Source organism: Agelaius phoeniceus, chromosome 32 (genome assembly GCF_051311805.1).
Source record: "Agelaius phoeniceus isolate bAgePho1 chromosome 32, bAgePho1.hap1, whole genome shotgun sequence".
In the NCBI taxonomy this organism is placed as follows: domain Eukaryota; kingdom Metazoa; phylum Chordata; class Aves; order Passeriformes; family Icteridae; genus Agelaius; species Agelaius phoeniceus.
Window position 1 is genome coordinate 1,661,179 of NC_135296.1, and position 20,261 is coordinate 1,681,439.

The 20,261-nt window shown below is 61.5% G+C and overlaps 1 protein-coding gene across 1 annotated transcript in view; it reads left to right on the plus strand.

The window, feature by feature from the left end:
• Window positions 1–13,554, plus strand: part of LOC143696274 (adhesion G protein-coupled receptor L1-like) — a 43,809-nt gene extending 30,255 nt beyond the window's left edge. The window contains 9 exon segments of the mRNA XM_077192227.1: window positions 129–349; window positions 1,530–1,596; window positions 2,481–2,572; window positions 3,642–3,810; window positions 5,190–5,318; window positions 8,332–8,428; window positions 9,190–9,309; window positions 9,836–9,853; window positions 10,392–13,554. Of these exon segments, the coding sequence (XP_077048342.1) occupies window positions 129–349; window positions 1,530–1,596; window positions 2,481–2,572; window positions 3,642–3,810; window positions 5,190–5,318; window positions 8,332–8,428; window positions 9,190–9,309; window positions 9,836–9,853; window positions 10,392–12,004 (2,526 nt within the window). The 3' untranslated portion in view covers window positions 12,005–13,554.
• The last annotated feature ends 6,707 nt before the right edge of the window (window positions 13,555–20,261 follow it).

A 20,261-nucleotide genomic window follows, 5' to 3' on the forward strand; every position in this document is an offset into this window, starting at 1 on the left:
ATTCCCTGTTCCCATCTTTGGGCATTCCCTGTCCCCACACGTCCCCATCCCCGCAGGTGGCCTGTCCCACCTTTGGGCACTCCCTGTCCCTGTCCCCACACTGTCCCCACACGTCCCCATCCCCGCAGGTGGCCTGTCCCATCTTTGCCGTGCTGCTGCACTATTTCTTCCTGGCGTCGTTCTCGTGGCTGTGCCTGGAGGGGGTTCACCTGTACCTGCTGCTGCTCGAGGTGTTCGACAGCGACCCCGCCCGCCGCAAGTACTACTACGCAGGGGGTTACTTCTTCCCCGCCGTCGTGGTGGCTGTGGCGGCCGCCGTGGATCACCGCAGCTACGGCACCGACCAGGCGTGAGCAGCGGGGCGGGGCTGGGTGGGGCTGGGCTGTGGCCAGGGTGGGGCTGGGTGGGCTGGGCAGAGCTGGTGGGGAAGGGCGGGGCTGGGGTTGGGCTGGGATGTGGCTGGGTGGGGTGGGGCTGAGGTGTTGCCAGAACATGCCTTGGGTGTGGCCAGGCCTGGGTTGGGTTGGGGTGGGGCTGGATGGGGCTGGGGGGAGCCAGAACATAGCTTGGGTGTGGCTGGGGTGTGGCCAGGGCAGGGCTGGGATGTGACTGAGGTGTGGCCAGGCTGGGGCTGGGGCAGGGCTGGGATGGGACCGAGGTGTGGCCGAGGTGTGGCCAGGGTGGGGCTGGGGCAGGGCTTGGATGTGGCCAGGGTGGAGCTGGGATGGGACTGGGGTGTGGCCAGGGTGGGGCTGGGGCAGAGCTGGGGTGTGGCCAGGGCAGGGCTGGGGTGTGACCGGGGTGTGACCAGGGTGGGGCTGGGGCAGGGCTGCGGTGTGAGCAAGGTGTGGCCAGGGCGGGGCTGGGGCAGAGCTGGGGTGTGGCCAGAGTGGAGCTGGGGTGTGAGAGAGGTGTGGCCAAGGTGAGGCTGGGGTGGGGCCACACCCTGGTCACACCCCAGCCATGTCTTGGCTCCGCCCAGCCCCATCCCAGCCATGTCCTTCCCCACCAGCTCTGCTGGGTGGAGGCAGGACATGTGTAGGGTGTGGCTCAGGTGTGGCCAGGGTGGGGTTGAGGTGGGGCTGAGGTGTGCCAGGACATGGCTGGGATGGGACTGGGGTGTGGTCAGGGCTGTGGGCAGAGTATGGACAAGGTGGGGCTGGAGCTGGAATGTGACCAGGGTGTGACCAGGGTGTGGCCAGGGTGTGGGCAAGGTGTGCTGGGGTGTGGCTAGGGTGTGGTTTGGGTGTGACCAGGATGTGGCTGGGGTGTGGCTTTCCCCATTGGGAGTGACCAGGTGTGAATGGAAGGGCTGGGGGCGTGGCCTGAGTCAGGGGGCGTGGCTTGAAGAGGGGTGGGGCCACAGGTGCTGCTGTGGGACTCACCAGATGTGGATGGATGGGGGCTCTTGGGGAGGGGCTTTGTCAGTGGGGGTGGGGTCTGATCCATGGGGGCATGGTCTCACCCGGTGTGGGGGCGTGTCCTCACCCAGTGGGGGGTGTGTCCTGATGATGCCCCACCCCTGGCAGGTGCTGGCTGCGGGTGGACAATTATTTCATCTGGAGCTTCATCGGGCCTGTGGCCTTTGTCATCCTCGTAAGGGGGAGCTCAGGAGTTTTGGGGGGGCTGGGGGACCAGAGATGGACCTTTGTCATGCTCAAATGTGGGGATGAGGGGCTCGGGGGGCTTGAGGAGGGTCTGGGGATGGACCTTCCTCATCCTCATATGGGGACCTGAGAGGGCTTGGGGGGCCTCAGGGGTCTGAGAGGTCTGGGGATGGACCTTCCTCATCCTCGTCCTCATCTGGGGGCTGGGGCAACCCCAGGGGTGTGGGGATCACGCCATGGGGGAGCTGTGGGGTCCCACAATGGGTCTGGGGTCCCCCCATGGCTCTGGGGTGTTGCTGTGTCTCAGGGCAGGTCCTGCAGTGGGTCTGGGGTCCCCTGGTGCCTCAGGGTGGGTCCCACAGTGGGTCTGGGGACCCCCTGTGACTCTGGGTCCCCCTGTGTCTCACCTTGGGTCTCCCCATGGCTCTGGGGTCCCCCTGTGGCTCTGGGGTGTTGCTGTGTCTCAGGGCAGGTCCCACAATGGGTCTGGGGTCCCCCCCTGGCTCTGGGATTCCCCTGTGTCTCAGGGCAGGTCCCACAGTGGGTCTGGGGTCCCACCGTGGCTCTACGGTCCCCTTGTGTCTCACCTGGAGTCCCCTGTGGCTCTGGGTGGGTCCCCTGTGGCTCTGGGGTCCCCCATGTCTCAGGGTGGGTCCCCCCGTGGCTGTGGGTCCCCTCCCTGGCTCTGGGTCCCCCATGTCTCAGGGTGGGTCCCCCCCCATGTCTCTGTGTCCCCCATGTCTCACCTGGGGTGCCCCCCTGGCTCTGGGGTCCCCCCATGTCTCTGTGTCCCCCCCCCGGCTCTGTGTCCCCCCCCGGCTCTGTGTCCCCCCCCGGCTCTGTGTCCCCCATGTCTCACCCGGGGTCCCGCAGGTGACGCTGGTGTTCCTGCTGGTGACCCTGCACAAGATGCTGCGCAGCTCGGCCGCCCTCAAACCTGACTCCAGCCGCCTGGACAGCATCAGGTGGGGGACCCCAAACAGGGCCCTACAGGGGGAACCCCAAACGGGACCCCCAAACTTGGGGGAACCCCAAACAGGACCCCCGAACTGGGGGGGACTCCAAATGGGGGGGAATGGACCCCAAATGGGACCCCAAAGGGGGAACCCTAAATGGGACCCTGAAGGGAAACCCCAAACAGGACCCCCGAACTGGGGGGGACTCCAAATGGGGGGGGAATGGACCCCAAATGGGACCCCAAAGGGGGAACCCTAAATGGGACCCCACAGGGAGGAACCCCAAACGGGACCCCTGAACTGGGGGAGTCTCCAAATGGGAGGGATGGACCCCAAATGGGACCCCCTGAACTCAGGGAGGCTCCAAATGGGAGGGATGGACCCCAAATGGGACCCCTGAACTGGGGGGACCTGCAAAGACAGGAGGGACCCCAGATGGGACCCCCTATAGGCACCCCCAAATGGGGGGACCCCAAATGAGACCCCCTGAGTTCAGGGGGGCCCAAATGAGATCCCAAACAGGGGGAACCCAGGTGGGACCCCTGAATGGGGGCATCTCAAACAGGACCCCAAAGATGCAGGGAGGGACCCCAAAACGGGGCCCAACTCCCCTAGAGCTCCCTGGCTGTGGGTGCTGGGGATCCCAGTACGCTCCCAGTGCTCCCCAGTCCTTCCCAGTGCCCTCCCAGTGCCTCTGACTGCCCTCCAGTCCCTCCCAGTACCCTCCCAGTGTCCCCCCCCTTGTCTCCCAGTACCCTTCAGTCTCTCTCAGTCTATCCCAGTCCCCTCACTCAGGATCTCTGGGTGCCCCAGTGCTCCCCACTCCCCTCCCAGTGCTCCCCAGTCCCTCCCAGTGCCCCCAGTGCTTCTGACTGCCCTCCAACCCCTCCCAGTACCCTCCCAGTGCCCCCAGTGTTTCCCTGTACTCTCCAGTCCACTGCCTTCCACTGCCCTCCAGCTCCTCCCAGTCCCCTCACTCAGGATCTCTGGGGGTCCTAGTGCTCCCCAGTCCCTCCCAGTGCTCCCCAGTCCCTCCCAGTCCATCCCAGTGTCCCCAGCTGACCGGGGTGCCCCGCAGGTCGTGGGCTCTGGGGGCCATCGCGCTGCTGCTGCTGCTGGGGCTCACCTGGGCCTTCGGCCTCCTCTTCGTCACCCGCGAGTCCGTGCTGACGGCGTCGCTGTTCACGGCCTGCAACGCCCTGCAGGGCACCTTCATCTTCCTCTTCCACTGCGCCCTCCAGAAGAAGGTGCAGGGGCACTGGAGGGACTGGGAGAAACTGGGAGAAACTGGGAGGGACTGGGATGGACTGGGATACACAGAGATCGTGGGTAAGGGACACTGGGAGGGCACAGGGGGGACATTGGTAAAGTACCTTCATCTTCCTCTTCCACCGTGCCCTCCAGAAGAAGGTGCAGGGGGCACTGGAGGGACTGGGAGGGACTGGTAAAAACTGGGAGGCGCTGGGAGATAGTGGGACCCCCAGAGGTCAGGAATGAAGGGACTGGGAGGACACTGTGTAGGCACCTTCATCTTCCTCTTCCACTCCAGAAAAAGATTTGGGGGGCACTGGGAGAGACTGGGAGGGACTGGGACAGTAATGGGAGGCTACTGGGTTGTTACTGGTGGGCACCCAGTTGCACCAGGAGTTCAGGAAGGGTCTGGCACTGGGGGCACTGGGAGGTTACTGGGGTGAAGTCGTGGGTATTGACCCCCCCAGGAGCCTCCCAGATGCATGGAGAGCAGCACTGGGAGCACTGGGTGTTACTGGCGGGCACTGGTGTGTTACTGGGTGTTGCTGGTGTGTTACTGGGTGTTACTGGGGTACTACTGATGTGTTACTGGGTGTTGCTGGTGTTCCTGGTGTGTTCCTGGTGTGTTCCTGGTGTGTTCCTGGATGTTACTGGGGTATTACTGGTGTGTTACTGGGTGTTGCTGGTGTGTTCCTGGATGTTACTGGGGTATTACTGGTGTGTTACTGGGTGTTACTGGGTGTTACTGGGGTATTACTGGTGTGTTACTGGGTGTTGCTGGTGTGTTACTGGGTGTTACTGGGGTATTACTGGTGTGTTAGTGGGTGTTGCTGGTGTTACTGGTGTGTTACTGGTGTGTTACTGGTGTGTTACTGGGTGTGGCTGGTGTGTTACTGGGTGTTACTGGTGTGTTACTGGGTATTACTGGGGTATTACTGGTGTGTTACTGGGTGTTGCTGGTGTGTTACTGGGTGTTACTGGGGTATTACTGGTGTGTTACTGTGTGTTGCTGGTGTTACTGGTGTGTTACTGGTGTGTTACTGGGTGTTACTTGGGCATTACTGGTGTGTTACTGGGTGTGGCTGGTGAGTTACTGGGTGTTACTGGTGTGTTACTGGTGTGTTACTGGTGTGTTCCTGATGTATTCCTGGTGTGTTCCTGATGTATTCCTGGTGTGTTCCTGGTGTGTTCCTGGTGTTCCTGGTGTTCATGGTGTTACTGGTGTGTTCCTGGTGTGTTCCTGGTGTTCCTGGTGTGTTCCTGGTGTTCCTGGGGTGTTCCTGGTGTTCCTGGTGTGTTCCTGGTGTGTTCCTGGTGTTCATGGTGTGTTCCTGGTGTGTTCCTGGTGTCACTGGTGTCCCTGTGTGCTCCCCAGGTGCACCGGGAGCTCAGCAAGTGCCTGCGGCACTCGGGGTGTTGCCTCAGGGGCCCCCCCGGGACCTCCCTGGGCGCCCTCAAACCCTCGGCCGCCCGCGCCCACCCCCGGTACTACAGCGGCACCCAGGTGGGGACCCCGAAACCACCCCAAAACACATCAAAACCACCCCAAAACAGCCCGAAACTACCCTAAAAACCTCCCCCTAAACCCCACCCCCAGTACCACAGCAGCACCCAGGTGGGGACCCCGAAAACTACCCCAAACCAGCCCAAAACTACCCCAAAACCCTCCCCTAAGCCCCAGCCCCTGTACTACAGCAGCATCCAGGTGGGGACCCTGAAAACATCCCAAAACACCCCAAAACCCTCCCCTAAACTCCACCCCTGGTACTATAGTGGTGTCCAGGTGGTCACCCTGAAAACACCCCAAAACACCCCAAAGACACCCCAAAACCCTCCCCTAAACCCCAGTCCAGGTACTACAGCAGCACCCAGGTGGGGACCCCCAAAAACCCACTTGACCCACACAAGAAAAACCCCCAAACATTCCCCTGGTACTACAGCAGCATCCAGGTGGGGAGCCCCAAAAATCCCCCCCTGATAGGACAGGGGGGTCTTTGAGGGATCTCTCACAGAGATAGGGGCCCATAGCTCTGAAAAACCCCAAATCCCACAGACAATCCTATAGACACCCTCCCAGAGGCCACCCCCAAATCGCACAGAACCCCCACCCTTAGACCCCCCCCAAGAAACCCCATCCCATTACAGAGAGCCCCCCATCTCAGGCACCCCCCAGAGACACCCCAATCCCATTAACACCCACCCAGAGACCCCATATGGGACTGGGGAAGGTCTCTGGGGAGGGTTTATGGGATTTCCAATCCCTATTTCTTTCATTTTTCTGCTTTTTTTTACTCACATTTCCCACCTTTTCTGTTTTTTCTTTTCCTGTGCTATTTCTTTCCTTTTCCACCCTTTTTTCTCTTCACATTTCCTGCCCTTTTTTAATATTTTCTCTTTCATTTATGACTCTTCTCACCTTTCCCACCCTTCTCTATTTCATTTTCCCAATGTCTTTCCCTCACAATTCCAGCTCTTTTTTATTTTCTTTTTTCCACCCTTTCCGCTCACATTTCCCACCTTTCTTTGTCTCACATTCCTCACACTTTTCCACCTCAGGTTTGCCACCTTTTTCCCTTCACGTTTTCCACCCCTTTCCCCCTCATGTTTCCCTCCATTTTCCCCCTCACTTTTCCTGCCTTTTCCCCTCACATTTCCCACCCTTTTCACCTCACATTTCCTGCTCTTATTCCCTTCACATTTCCTGTCCTTTTCCCCCTCGCATTTCCTGACCTTTCCCCCTCATATTTTCTGCCCTTTCCCCCTCACATTTTCCACCCTTTTCCCACTCACTTTTTCCACCTTTTTCTCCCCTCATGTTTCCTGCCATTTTTTCTCTTACCTTTCCCACCCTTTTTACTCCTCAGGTTTGCAACCCTTTTCTCCTCACGCTTTCCACTGTTTTCCCCTCATGTTTCCCACCCTTTTCACCACACATTTCCTGCCCTTATTCCCTTCACAATTCCCCCCCTTTTCCCCCTCAGATTTCCCATAACTTTTTCCTCTCACTTTTCCCACCTTTTTTCCCACTTTTCCCACCTTTTTTTCCCCTCACATTTCCCACCAATTTTTCTCTCACATTTCCCACTTTTTTTGCCCTCACATTTCCCACCTTTTGGCTTCCCATATCCTGCCTTCTTCCCCTCACATTTCCTGCCCTTTTCCCCCTCATGTTTCCCACTTTTTTGCCCTTAGGTTTTCCACCCCTTTCCCCCTCATGTTTCCCCCCCTTTTCTCCCCTCACCTTTCCCGCCCTTTTCTCCCCTCATGTTTCCCACCATTTTCCCCCTTATCTTTCCCTCCCTTTTTTCTCCTCAGATTTGCCACCTTCTCCCTTCACGTTTTCCACCCCTTTCCCCCTCATGTTTCCCTCCATTTTCCCCCTCACTTTTTCTGCCCTTTTCCCCTCATGTTTCTTGCCTTTTCCCCCCCATATTTCCCACTGTTTTCCCCTCACATTTCCCACCCTTTCCCCTCAGGTTTCCTGCTCTTATTCCCTTCACATTTCCCACCCTTTTCCCCCTCATATTTCCCACCTTTTTATGATTAAGTTTTCCACCCCTTTCCCCCTCACCTTTCCTGCCTTTTTCTCCCCTCATGTTTCCTGCCATTTTTTCTCTTACCTTTCCCACCCTTTTTTCCCCTCAGGTTTGCAACCCTTTCCCCCCTAATATTTCCCACTCTTTTCCCCCTCATATTTCCCACTCTTTTCCCCCTCATATTTCCCACCCTTTTCCCCCTCACATTTCCCATCCCTTTTCCCCCTCACATTTCCCATCCCTTTCCCCTCCCTTTTCCTACTCTTTTCCCCTCAGGCTTTAAATACTTTTTCCATCACTTTTCCCTGCCCCTTTTCTCAACTTAAATCCTGGGGCTGCTACACTTCCCTCATCCCTCTTCGAGCCTGTCAATCATTCAGAGGCGCTTTTCCTGCCTGTCAATCACTCTGAGGGGCTGATCCTGCCTATCAATCACTTTTATTCCTGCCTGTCAATCACTCTGAGGGGCTGATCCTGCCTGTCAATCATTTTTATTCCTGACTGTCAATCACAGAGGCCACCTGTCAATCACTCTAGTCCTGCCTGTCAGTCCCACACACACCCAAGACCCCTCAGAGCCTCCTGATTCCCCATAGCCCCCCAAATCACCCCCCAAATTCATGCCCAGCACTACAGCAGCACTGAGGTTGGGACCCCCAACCCCCCCAAAAGACCCCTCACCCCAAAAAAGCCCAAAGCCCCCAAACCCACTCCACACCCAGGATCCTCCCCATTGCACCCTCAAATCCCCCCTGAGAGACCCAGATCATCCCCCAGATGCAGGTGTGCCCCCTCCAGACCCCTCAAATCTCCCTGTGGCACCCCAAGATCCCCCTGTGCTACCCCAAAATCTCCCTCAGACCCCGCCAGGCTGGGGGTGTTGGATGTGGGGACACCTCGGGGATACTCTGGCATGGCTGGGGGGTTCTGGGATGGTTTTGGGGAGTTCTGGGGGTCCCAGCCCCACCGCTGTGCCCCCAGAGCCGGATCCGGAGGATGTGGAATGACACGGTCCGGAAACAGACGGAGTCCAGTTTTATGGGGGGAGACCTGAACAGCACCCCAACCTTGAACCGAGGTGAGGCACCCCCAAAAAACACCTCAGAACACCTCCACCCCCAAAATGGAGGTGACACCCCTCCCAGAGACCCCAGAGACCCCAGAGACCCCAGAGACCTTCCTCCACCCTGAACAGTGGTGAGACCCCTCTCCAAAACCCCCACAGGACCCCAAAGATCCCTCTGGGCCCCCTCAGACCTCCAGAAACCACCCAGGGCCCCTTTCCAGACCTCCTGAGATGCCTTGGATCCACCTCAGACCCCTGACACTCCTCACCTCTCCCCCGGGACCCCAAAAACCCCTCTGGGATGCATTTGGGGGACCCCCCCCCCCCAAGACACCCTGGGACCCCTGTGATCCCCCACAGGTCCTGGGGTCCCCAAAGACCCCTCATGCTCCCCAGACTCCACTCACAGCACCCAGGTGAGGATCCCAAAAACACCCCAAAACACCCCAAGTTCCCCCGGAGCTTGGGCACCCCATCCTGGGGTCCAGGGACCCCCCCGGGGTATTGGGGACCCCCCAAAATTGGGGACCCCCCCCAGTATTTGGAGTCCCCTTACTTTAGGTGCCCCTCAGTGTTTTGGGGACCCCCAGGGTATCAGGGAACTCCCCAGGTTTTGGGGACACCCCCAGACCCCCTCAGGGGTTTTCGGGACACACGGGGGTGTCCAGCCCCTCCCCGAGTTTTGGGGACCCTTCCAGGACACTCTTGGGACCACCAGGACCCCCCTAGCCCCCCCCTGCCCCTCCGTGTGTGACCCCCTCCCCTCTCCGCAGGGTCACACCTCCTGCCCAACCCGGTGCTGCCGCCGCGGGGGGGGTCGAGCCCCTACAACACCCTCCTGGCCGAGGGGGGGGGCTTCACCCCTGCCTCCCCCCCCGCCTTCACCGCCCCAGGTGGGTCTGGGGGACACGACCCCCCCAAACTGCCCTCAAACCCTCGGGACCCTCCCCCAAATCCTTCCTCCCTCAGCCCCCCCCGGGTGGGTTCAGGGGGGGTTTGGGGGGTCCTGGGTGCTCCCACCTGAACACCCCAGTTTCAGCCCCCAGGGGGGCAGCTGGTCCCACAGAATTGCCCCACGCCCACTGGATCCCCCCAAAATCCCCCCACAGCCCCTGCCCCCAAGGGGGAATGGGGGGTTTGGGGGGTCCTGGCTGCTGCATCCCCTATAATTTCAGCCCCTGGGTGGGAATGGGGGGATTTTCCTGCTCTCCACAGCTGCCCCCCACCTTCTGCACCCACAGCTCCACAGAGAGGGACAGAGGGGTCCTGACCCCACACAGCCCCAAATTCCCCCAATGTCCCCAAATGTCCCACCTGTGGGGTGATGGGGGGTGCTGGGGAATTGGGGCAGATTGGGGGGGGAATTGGGGGTGTCTGGGGTGAGTCATGACCCCCCCTAAGTGCTGCCTCTGTCCCCAGGGAGCTTCCGTGACACCAGTAAGTGCTACCCCATGACCCCCCCGTGCCCCTCCTTGTTCCCCCCCCCAGCCTCCCATTTGCCCCCTATACCCCTCACCTACCCCCCCGACCCCCCAGACCCCCCCAACCCCCCCTTTAGCCCCCAGATCCCTCAGCTGATGCCCCAAACCCTGCCCCAATCCCCAGACCCCACCCCAGACCCCCCAAACCTGCCCAAACCCCCCCAGTCCCCCCAGACCTTTTCACAGCACCCCCAACTCCCCCTGTATCTCCCCAGCCCTACAGAATGACCCCCTAGACCCCGCCACTGACGCTCCCAAACCCCTTCACTGACCCTCCAAGCCCCTCAATGACCACCCCCAGACCCTCTGCTGAACCCTCAAGCCCCCCAATGATCTCCCACACCACCCACGGATCCTCCAAGGCCCCCAATGATCACCCCCAGACCCCCCCACTGAACCCCCCAAGCCCACCAATGACTCCCCAGAACCCGACTCACCCCCAAAGCCCCCAGTGACCTCCCAGACCCCCTCACTGATCCCCCCCATCCCCGCAGAGCCCCCCCGGGAGCCCCCGGAGCCGCTGCCCCTCAACGGCAACTTCAACAACAGCTACAGCCTGCGGGGGGGCCCCGAGGGGGGGCCCGGGGGGGTGGCCCCGGGCCGGGGGGGGTGCCCGGGGGCCCCCCCGGACGCGGCGGCGCTGGAGAAGATGATCATCTCGGAGCTGGTGCACAACAACCTGCGGGGAGGGGGCTCCGCGCACGGGGGGCCCCCCCCGCCGCCGCCGCCCCCCCCCCGCCGCCCCCCCCACCCCCCGCCGAGCCCCCCCCCGGCGCCCCCGAGCTGGGGCTGCTCTACCAGGAGCTGGCGCGGGGGGGGCCGGGCGGGCTGGGACCCCCTCCCGACCCTCCCCGCGACCCCCGGCACCCCCCCCCCGCCGCGGGACTACCCCGACAGCAGCCCCGAGGGGCCCCCACCCCCAGCGCCCCCCTACCTGGGGGGGCCCCCCCGCGCACCCCCCCCCCAACCGCCGGCACAGCCCCGAGACCTTTGGGGGGCCCGAGGGGGGCGTGGGGGGGGCCGAGCCCGACGGGCAGATGCAGCTGGTGACCAGCCTGTGAGACCCCCGGGCGGGGGGGCACGCGGGACCCTCCCTCATGCCGGGGGCCGGGGGCACGCGGGGGGCACGGGGTCACCGCGAGCCCCCCCCCTTGCCAGGGGGTCCGGCCTTGCACGGGGATGTGGCTGGGGGGGACGTGGGGGGCTGGGCTTGCACGGGGAGCCCCCCTTGCTTGAGGCTCCAGGGGCACACAGGGGTCTTGCCCTGAGCAAAGACCCCTCCTCGCATGAGGGTCTGGCCTCACATGGGGGTCTGGCCTCACACGGGGGTCCGGCCCAAGCCCCAACCCCCTCATGTGAGGTCTTGTCCTTATGGGGGGGGGTGTCCTTGCGCGAGGGTCCAGTGGCACTCAAGGACCCCCACCCTGCACGAGGAGGCAGCTCCCAGCAACGAGCCAGCCTTGCACGAGGACCTGGCCGCCACCAGAGGGGACAGCGCGTTCCCAGGGGCTCGCACGAGGAGCTGCGGTGGTACCAGGGCACGGTGTCACACCAGGAGCTGGGGTCGTGCAAGGCCGTGGTGTCACACGAGGAGCCGTGGGGGCACCAGGCTGCGGTGTCACACGAGGACCTTGCACAAGGATCCATCATCTGGCGCCACATGTGGGGACCTCACCCAAGGAACCACCCGGTGTCACCCGAGGATCCAGGTGGCGCCACACGTGGGGACCTCGCCCGAGGATCCAGGTGGCGCCATATGTGGGGACCTTGCCTGAGGATCCAGCTGGCGCCACACGTGCGGACCTTGCTTGGGGACCTCGCTCAGCCGTGTCCCCCCTCACACCAGGACCTCGCACCAGGACTTTGCACCCGGACCTTGCACGGGGCCCCCCCTCGTGCCCCTGCCCCCGTGTGGGGGCGTTTTGGGAGGATCCCTCAGCCACATTCTGGGGGCTCCCCCAAAAGCCATCCCAGGGGGGCCCTGGTGGCCTCGGCAGCACCGAGCCGCGGGGGGGCACTGACAGCCCCCCAAACTGAGGGGTCCCCCCACAGCAGGGGCCCCCCCGAAATGGGGACCCCCCCACAAAGAGACACATTTTCCTTGTAATATAGATGTAAATGGACCAGCCCTACCCCCCCACCCGGGAAACTGAGGCACGGGGGGGCCTCCCCAAAACCACCCCCCCTCTCCAGGGGTCCCCCTAATCCCAGCGGGGCCCCCCTGGAAGCACAACCCCCCCAGCCGGGGTGGGCCTCGCCACGCTGTACATAGGGATGGGGGGGGCCTCCAAAATCGGGGGGGGGCAGTGGGGACCCTTTAACAGTTCTGGGAACCCCCCCCCCCCCAAAATTGACGGGACCCCACAATCTGGGGACACCCCCCAGGGCTTGGGGATCCTTCCTGGGGTATTGAGACCCTGCCCACATTTTGGGGACCCCTCCCCCCCGGGTACTGGGGACCCCCAAGTTCTGGGGATCCACAGTGAACTTGGGGACCCCACAGGACTGAGGGTCCCCCATACTTTGGAGACCCCCCCAGAGCTTGGGTGCCCCCTCCTGGGGTACAGGGACCCCCCCCCAGGGTATTGGGGACCCCCCAGATTTGGGGACTCCCCCCCCCCCCCCCAGTATTTGGAGTCCCCTTCCTTTGGGGGCCCCTCTGTGTTTTAGGGACCCCCAGGGTATCAGGGAACTCCCCGGGTTTTGGGGACCCCCCCAGACCCCCTCAGGGGTTTTGGGGACACATGGGGGTGTCCAGCCCCTCCCCAAGTTTTGGGGTTCCCCTCCCCCCTCTCTTAGCATGGGGGAACCCCAAAACTTCCTCAGGGACCCCAAATTTGGGGGTGCAGAGAGGAAAACCCCCTCCCCCCCACCCCCAGATCTTGGGGTCCCCCCTCCCCGGGTTAGGGGGGGGGTCCCTCCCTTCCCCTCTTCTCCCCCCCCCCAAATTCTGCCAAACCAACTTTGGGTCGAGTGCGTCAAACCAACGAAACCGGAGCCGGAGGGGACGCGGGGCCACCAAGGGCCACCACGGGCTACTGGGGCCACTGTGGGGTCACTCAGAGCCACCAACGGGACCATCAAGGGGCCACCCAGGGCCACCACAGGGTCACTGTGGCCACCAAGGGGACGGCCAGGGCCATCAAGGGTCACCGAGGGCCACCGGACGGTCACCACAGGGTCACCAGGGCCACCATGGGGATGGCCAGAGGGCCACCAGGAGGCCACTGCAGGGCCACTGGGGCCAGCACAGGAAGAGCCAGGAGGTGGCTGGGGCCACCAAAGGGGCATCAAGGGCCATCACAGGGAGTCAGGAGACGGCCACCACTGCCGTGGGGGACAGCCAGGGCCACCACTGGGATGGACAGGGCCACCACAGGAAGAGCCAGGGGACAGCCATGGCCACCAAGGGGCCACCAGCACCATGGCGGCCACTGCTGAGGCCACTGCGGCCACCACAGAGGTGACCAGGGCCACCAAAGGGACCAGAGGAGAGCCAGGGCCATGGAGGGGGTGGCAAGGGTCGCCATGGGGACAGTCAGTGTCGCCATGGGGACAGTCAGGGCCACCATGGGGTTGGTCAGGGCCACGACGGGTCAGGGCCACCGTGGGGACGGTCACGGACAGGAACCAATAAAGGTGACACCAGTTCTTGGAGCCACCGCCTGTGTCTGGGGGGGGCCTGGGGATACGGGGGGGGCACAGGGACACTGGGGGGGACACAGGGACACTTGGGGAGGGACAGGGACACCGGGGGGGGGGAAACAGGGACACCGGAGGGGGGACACAGGGATACTGGAGAGGGACAGGGACATTGGAGAGGGACACAGGGACACTCGGGAGGGGGGTGGTGCACAGGGACACCGGGGTGGCACAGGGACACTTGAGGAGGGACAGGTACCCTGGGGGTGACATGGGGACACTGGAGGAATCTGAAGGCGTCACCCCCCGGTCCCCGTCCCCCCCTCCCCATTAACCCACGCTGCGCACCGTGACCCGCCCGATCGTGGTGACCCTGGGGACCCCCGTGCCCGGTAAGGGACCCCCGGGCAGGGACACCCACGGGACCTCCCCTCGGGACCCCCGGACCCCAAACTCCGCTCCAACCCCGGGACCCCCTGACCGAGACCCCCCCACTGGGACCACCCCCCCCGAGACGCCCGGGCGGGGACCCCCCGCAACCACCCCCGGGACCCCCAACGGAGACCCCCCTGGGGACCGCCCGTAACCCGGGACCCCCTGACTGAGACCCCCCCCCTCCCCGGGACACCCCCGGCCCCACCGGGACACTCCCAAACGGGGGACCCCCCCCCCCCACAAGCTGGACCCCCTCCCCCCCAATTCCCCTTTAACCGAGACCCCCCAAATCCTCCGAGCCCCTCCCCCCCCCCCCAATTTGGGGTGGGACCCCCCTCCCCTCCCCCCGCAGCCCCCCGGGCTCCCCCCGGCCCCAGCGCTGCCCCCCAGCCCGGGAGGGGCCAGGTACTGGGAGCACTGGGAATGGGCACTGGGAGCACTGGGAGCACTGCGAGGGACTGGGAGGGACATGGGGGATACTGGGAGGGAATACTGGGGGGAACTGGGAGGGACGTGGGGGTATTGGGGGGTCACTGGAAAGGGATACTGGGAGTACTGGGGGGAGCTGGCCCAGTAACCCAGTGCTGGTTATACTGGGAGTGTCATATGTGACACTGGGAGCACTGGGGGGACAGAGGCCCCCAGGAGTGACAGGACCTGGGGGTTTTGGGGACCCTGGTGGGCCAGGCCGGGGGTGTGGGAGGGGCCAGGTTGGGTCTGTCCCTGTCCTCACTGTCCCTGTCCCTGTCCCTGTCCCTGTCCCTGTCCACACTGTCCCTCTCCCTGTCCCTGTCCCTGTCCTCACTGTCCCTCTCCCTGTCCCTGACCCTGTCCCTGTCCCTGTCCCTGTCCCTGTCCCTGTCCCTGTCCCTGTCCTCACTGTCCCTGTCCCTGTCCCTGTCCCTGTCCCTGTCCCTGTCCCTGTCCTCACTGTCCCTGTCCCTGTTCCTGTCCCTGTCCCTGTCCCTGTCCCTGTCCACACTGTCCCTGTCCCTGTCCCTGTCCCTGTCCCTGTCCTCACTGTCCCTGTCTCTGTCCCTGTTCTGTCACTGTCCCTGTCCTCACTGTCCCTGTCCCTGTCCCTGTCCCTGCCCTCACTGTCCCTGTCCCTATTCCTGTCACTGTCCCTGTCCTCACTGTCCCTGTCCCTGTCCCTGTCCCTGTCCCTGTCCTCACTGTCCCTGTCCCTATTCCTGTCACTGTCCCTGTCCCTGTCACTGTCCCTGTCACTGTCCCTGTCCTCACTGTCCCTGTCCCTGTCCCTGTCACTGTCCCTGTCCTCACTGTCCCTGTCCTGTCCCTGTCCTGTCCCTGTCCTGTCCCTGTCCCTGTCCCCGATCATTGGCAGCTCTGAGCGCTCGCCCTGAGCAATTCCTGCGGGCAAAGGGAATTCCGGCGCTGGGAGATGCCCCCAGCAGCTCCTCCAGCCCCGTGGAGCCATCGCTGCCTGCTCAGGACACCCCAGCAGTGGCTCCAGCAAGGGCAGAGCTGCACCCCGGGGTCATTGCACGGGAGGAGGGAGACAGAAGCAACAAACAGCGAAATTAATTAATTAATCATTAATTAATCAAAAGTTCTGCCAATGTCTGTAAGCGATGAGCGCTGACGCCTCCGCTCGTTAAAATGTCCCGATCGTGCAAAGCTTTGCTGAGGGGGGAGAGGGGAGCGGCCCTTGGGGAACCCCCACATGTTGGGGGAACCCCCACCTTTGGGGAACCCTCCCACCTTTGGGGGACCCCCCACCTTTGGGGGAACCCCCACCTTTGGGGAACCCCCGGCTCCTGCTGTGACCATCTGGGGTCCGGCCTCTGGGGAAGCCCCCACCTTTGGGGAACCCTCCCACCTTTGGGGAACGCCCCCATCTTGGGGGAACCCCCGTTTCCTGCTGTGGCCACCGAGGGTCTGGCCTTTGTGGAACCCCGGCCTCTGGGGACCCCCTAGCTTTGGGGAACCCCCCACCTTTGGGAAATCCCCCCACCTTTGGGGATTTGGGGAACCCCCCAGCCTTTGTGGGAACCCCCCACCTTTGGGGAGCCCCCCAGCTCCTGCTCCGTGCTGAGAATGAAATCTGCCACTGCCCCTCCTGGAGCTGTGACTCGGCTCCATCCCCATCGCTGCGCTCCGGGGGGCTCAGGGCTCTCTCCAGGCTGGGAGCAGCCAAAGCAGCCCCAGGGTTTGGGGTTTGGGGAGAGGAGCGCATCGGGGGCTGCAGGGGGTCCCATGGGGGGCGGCTGGGAGCTTCAGGGGGTCCCACAATAGAAGGCTGGAGGTCCCAGGGGTGCCCAGTGAGGAGATCGGGGGGGTGCAGGGTGTGCAGGAGGCTCCCGGTGCAAGCAAACAGCGGCTGCCGAGGGTCCCCGTGCCCGAGAATGGGCGGGTCAGGGGGGTCCCGGTTCAGGATAGGGGGGTACAGGGGGGTCCCGGTTCAGGATAAGGGGGTACGGGGGGGGTCCCGGTTCAGGATAAGGGGGTACAGGGGGTCCCGTTTCAGGATGAGGGGGTACGGGGGGTCCCAGTTCAGGATAAGGGGTACAGGGGGGTCCCGTTTCAGGATGAGGGGGTACAGGGGGTTCCCGGTTCAGGATGAGGGGGTACAGGGGGTCCCGGTTCAGGATGAGGGGTACAGGGGGTCCCGGTTCAGGATAAGGGGGTACGGGGGTGTCCCGGTTCAGGATAAGGGGGTACAGGGGGTCCCGTTTCAGGATGAGGGGGTACGGGGGGTCCCGGTTCAGGATAAAGGGTACAGGGGGGTCCCGTTTCAGGATGAGGGGGTACAGGGGGTTCCCGGTTCAGGATGAGGGGGTACAGGGGGTCCCCGTTCAGGATAAGGGGGCACAGGAGGTCCGGGTGGCGGTGAAGGGAGGGCAGGGGGGCTCCGTGCCCAGAGGTTCGGGAGGGTCCCCGTGACCGGGAATGGGGAGTTCAGGGGGTCCCGGTGCCGGGGGTCCCTCTGTCCCCTCGCTGCCCCCTAGGAGCCCCCGGAGCGCCCCCAGACCCAGCGCTGGGGCCTCGGCCCCGCCCCGCTCGTGATTGGCGCCGCCGCCGCGCCGCAGCCAATGGCAGCCAGCGATGTTGGTGACATCACCGGTCGCTGGGCAGATCCCAGAGGCGCCGTTTGGGAGGCGCGAAAGTGACCGAGGGACGCGGCGGGGGCGGGAACTTCCCCCGCGACCCCCTGGGATCGCCCCTGGATCACCCGGAGCCCGTCCATCCCCTTCCCAGGGTCCCTCATCCCCAGGGTCCCGCATTCCCGGGGTCTCTCATTCCCGGCGTCCCTCATCCCCGGGGTCCCATCCATCCCCTTCCCGGGGTCCCGCATTCCCGGGGTCCCTCATTCCCGGGGTCTCCTGTTCCCAGCGTGACGCTGTTGAGTCAGGGACTGAAAGAAAGACTCCAGTCTTCAGGTGAATCAGAGGGCAAAAGAATAATTCCTTTATTAGCAAGAAGATGCGAGCTTTATAGTCTCACTGGCTAAGCTGGGACCCGATTTGTCTTGTTATGAATAAGCAGCTTGACTAGGCCAATATTCAAGCAGCAATCAATTTATTATTTAATATGGTAAAGTATGAGCAATACAGCGCTGGGTACAGTGGGGGAAGTTTTCCCTCCAACTGCACACCCATAGTTGAGGCTTACAGGTATTTATAGGGGTACTCATCAGCTTTTTTCAGCAGTTTCTATTTCCAATTTTTTTACTCATCAGCAATTTTTATTCCAAATTATTACATCACAATTCTATACACTACTGTGATCTTAGTTTCTCAGGATGTATCTCAAAAGGAGTATCCCCAGGTGGTGATGGTCCAGTTTCCAAAAGAAGGAAGACAAATCCCACCTGGTGGAGTCCAGCTCCCCAGATGTGGGTCCACCTTTTAATTGCAGAGACTATCAATCTAACAACAGTGATGTCCAGCTTCCCTTTGGTCGAAACCATAAATCCTTGAGGTGGTGTTCATCTTCCTTTCTCAAGCTGTTTTTCTCTGCTTCAATAAGGCGTGAGATAAGCATATTTCCTATATATATATTCTAAAGCTATAGTTTCAAGGATACAAGTAATATTCTAAAATTATACTTCAAAAGGTTATTATTGCAGAGCTCTTTATGGATTAACTGCAAGCAAAAAGCAACATCCTTAACACCTTAATTCCAGTGCTCCTAAACCAACCAGGGCTAATTGCAAACAAAAGATAGGTTCAAAGGCCTTTTTCCATGCTTTATTTTCCTCAGTTATTATTAGAATTCACATCTCTCCCATTGTCGGGGTCCACACATTTCGCATTCACAAATACACACGTCGCCTGTTTGTACTTGACACGAAACACAGCTTTGTATTTCACAGTCTCAAAGTGAAAACATCTCACATTATTGGTGACAATGAATAGCACACTCTGGAGAACCATAACTATAAACAATGGTTACAGAAAGCGAGATAATAATTGTTTTAATTCTTTCCTCTAAGATTCCCAGGCTCAGCCTGGGAGAAATTATCTCTGTTCTTTCTTCGACAGAACTGAGAATATCCACACCAGTGCACCATGAATCCCTTACCTGGACACCCCCCTGTATCACCCCCACTACCTGTTCTCCCCCAGCTGTCAATCAAACCCTCCCTGCTGGGGGCACCCAGAAAACTGGGGACCCCCCAACCCCTCCCCACCTGCCCAGCCAGGGAGGAGCTGGACTCGAGCAACTGGGACACGTGATGGGGTGTCCACTGCTCCCAGCGCCCCCTCCCAGTGCTCCCAGTGCCTCACCTCAGCGCTCCCAGTTCTCTTCAGAGCTCCCAGTAGGACTCCCTGGTGTCCCTGAGTGCTCCCAGTTCCAACCAGTGCTCCCAGTAGGACTCACTGGTTCCCCTCCCTGTTGCTGTGTGTCGCCATTTCCTGTCTCACCTATCCCATCCCCCTCAGGTACGCCAACCTTTCCCCCTGCCCCTTTGCCCTCCTGCCTGGCAGCTGTCCATTAATCTAAACCTTCCAGCAAGGCGTCGTGTGATTGGCAGATGCCCCCCAGGCTTGGGCTCATTGGTTTGTCCCAGCGTCCACATCCCCTGACCCTTCCCCTGCTCACACCTGGTTGGCCCTCACCTGTCCCTCCCCTCCCCCTGTCCCCGGGGCTTAAAAGGACACAAGACCATGCAGCCGGGTGTCTGTCTGTCTGTCTGGAGCTGTTACCACGTTCACAAGTCTACCATGCTACAATAAAACTCTGGATCTAAGCTCCACGGCAGAACCCGCTCCTTTTCTCTTCACTGTTGTCTGAACCTTTTCCACCAAAGGTAAACTGAGTTCCTATTTTGCCTGGACTTGTTCTGAGCACCCAGCTGGCCAAAGGCATCTCTGGGGTGAAAAACGCCACAGCTGCCGCCTTTGGTCCAGCAGTGAGGCCAGACGAAGCCAGGCAGGACACACCCCCGAAACATTCAGGGTATAATATTTAATATAGTGGTGCCCAACGTCCGGCTGCACGGACCTGCAGCCCCAAAAGGAACCTCAGAACCTTGGAAAAGCGTTACAGCAGCTTTGCTTCCACTGGAAAGAGCTCTGGTTGCACAGCTCTCCGGAGAGACTTGGGACTGATCCCACAAAAAGCCTCGAGGAACGCATTGCGCCTTTGGAAAAACAGCTCCTTTCTGGTGAGCGAATTTTCCAGGGGAGAATAGGGGAGCCCCTCCTGCCCAAGGGGTCCTATTCAGTGAAGAGACCAGCCTGCCTGACTTTGCCAGCAACAGCTTCGATTTTGGTGAGTATTTCTGCTCCTTGGGGAGGTAGAAGCTCAAATTTCATCTCTGCCGTGAGACTTGTTCTTTTTTGCTCTTGCATTTAGGCTGCGCAGCCCTGCGGAGCAAAGGCGATACCCTATCAAGCTTTAACTCTGCGGCGTGTTTTTGCTGTTTTTAGAATTGGCGCCGTCGTCGGCCCCGAGGAGCAGGACAGCTCTGCCTGCCACTCCCCGCGCCTTGGCAGCGCAGCGTGCTCGGCTCTCGGTGCGGGGGGGCTGCTCTCTATGCGGTGCACGGGGGGGCTGCATTCTCAGGCGGGGGAGGCTTTGTCTGTCTCTCCATGCGGCCGAGGCGTGTCCCCATTGCCTGCTGCTACCGCAGCAGTTTTAGAAGCAGTATATACAGCTGCATTGTGAAAGCTTTCGTCTGAGCGTTATCGCTTTTTAACCATGGTCTTTTTAGAAATCGGTAGCTGATTTTGGCTTTGTATTCGGTCGGCGGGATTTGTTCTGTGCCATTTACATCTAACATGGGCTCGAAATTAAGCACAGCACAAAAAGGAGTG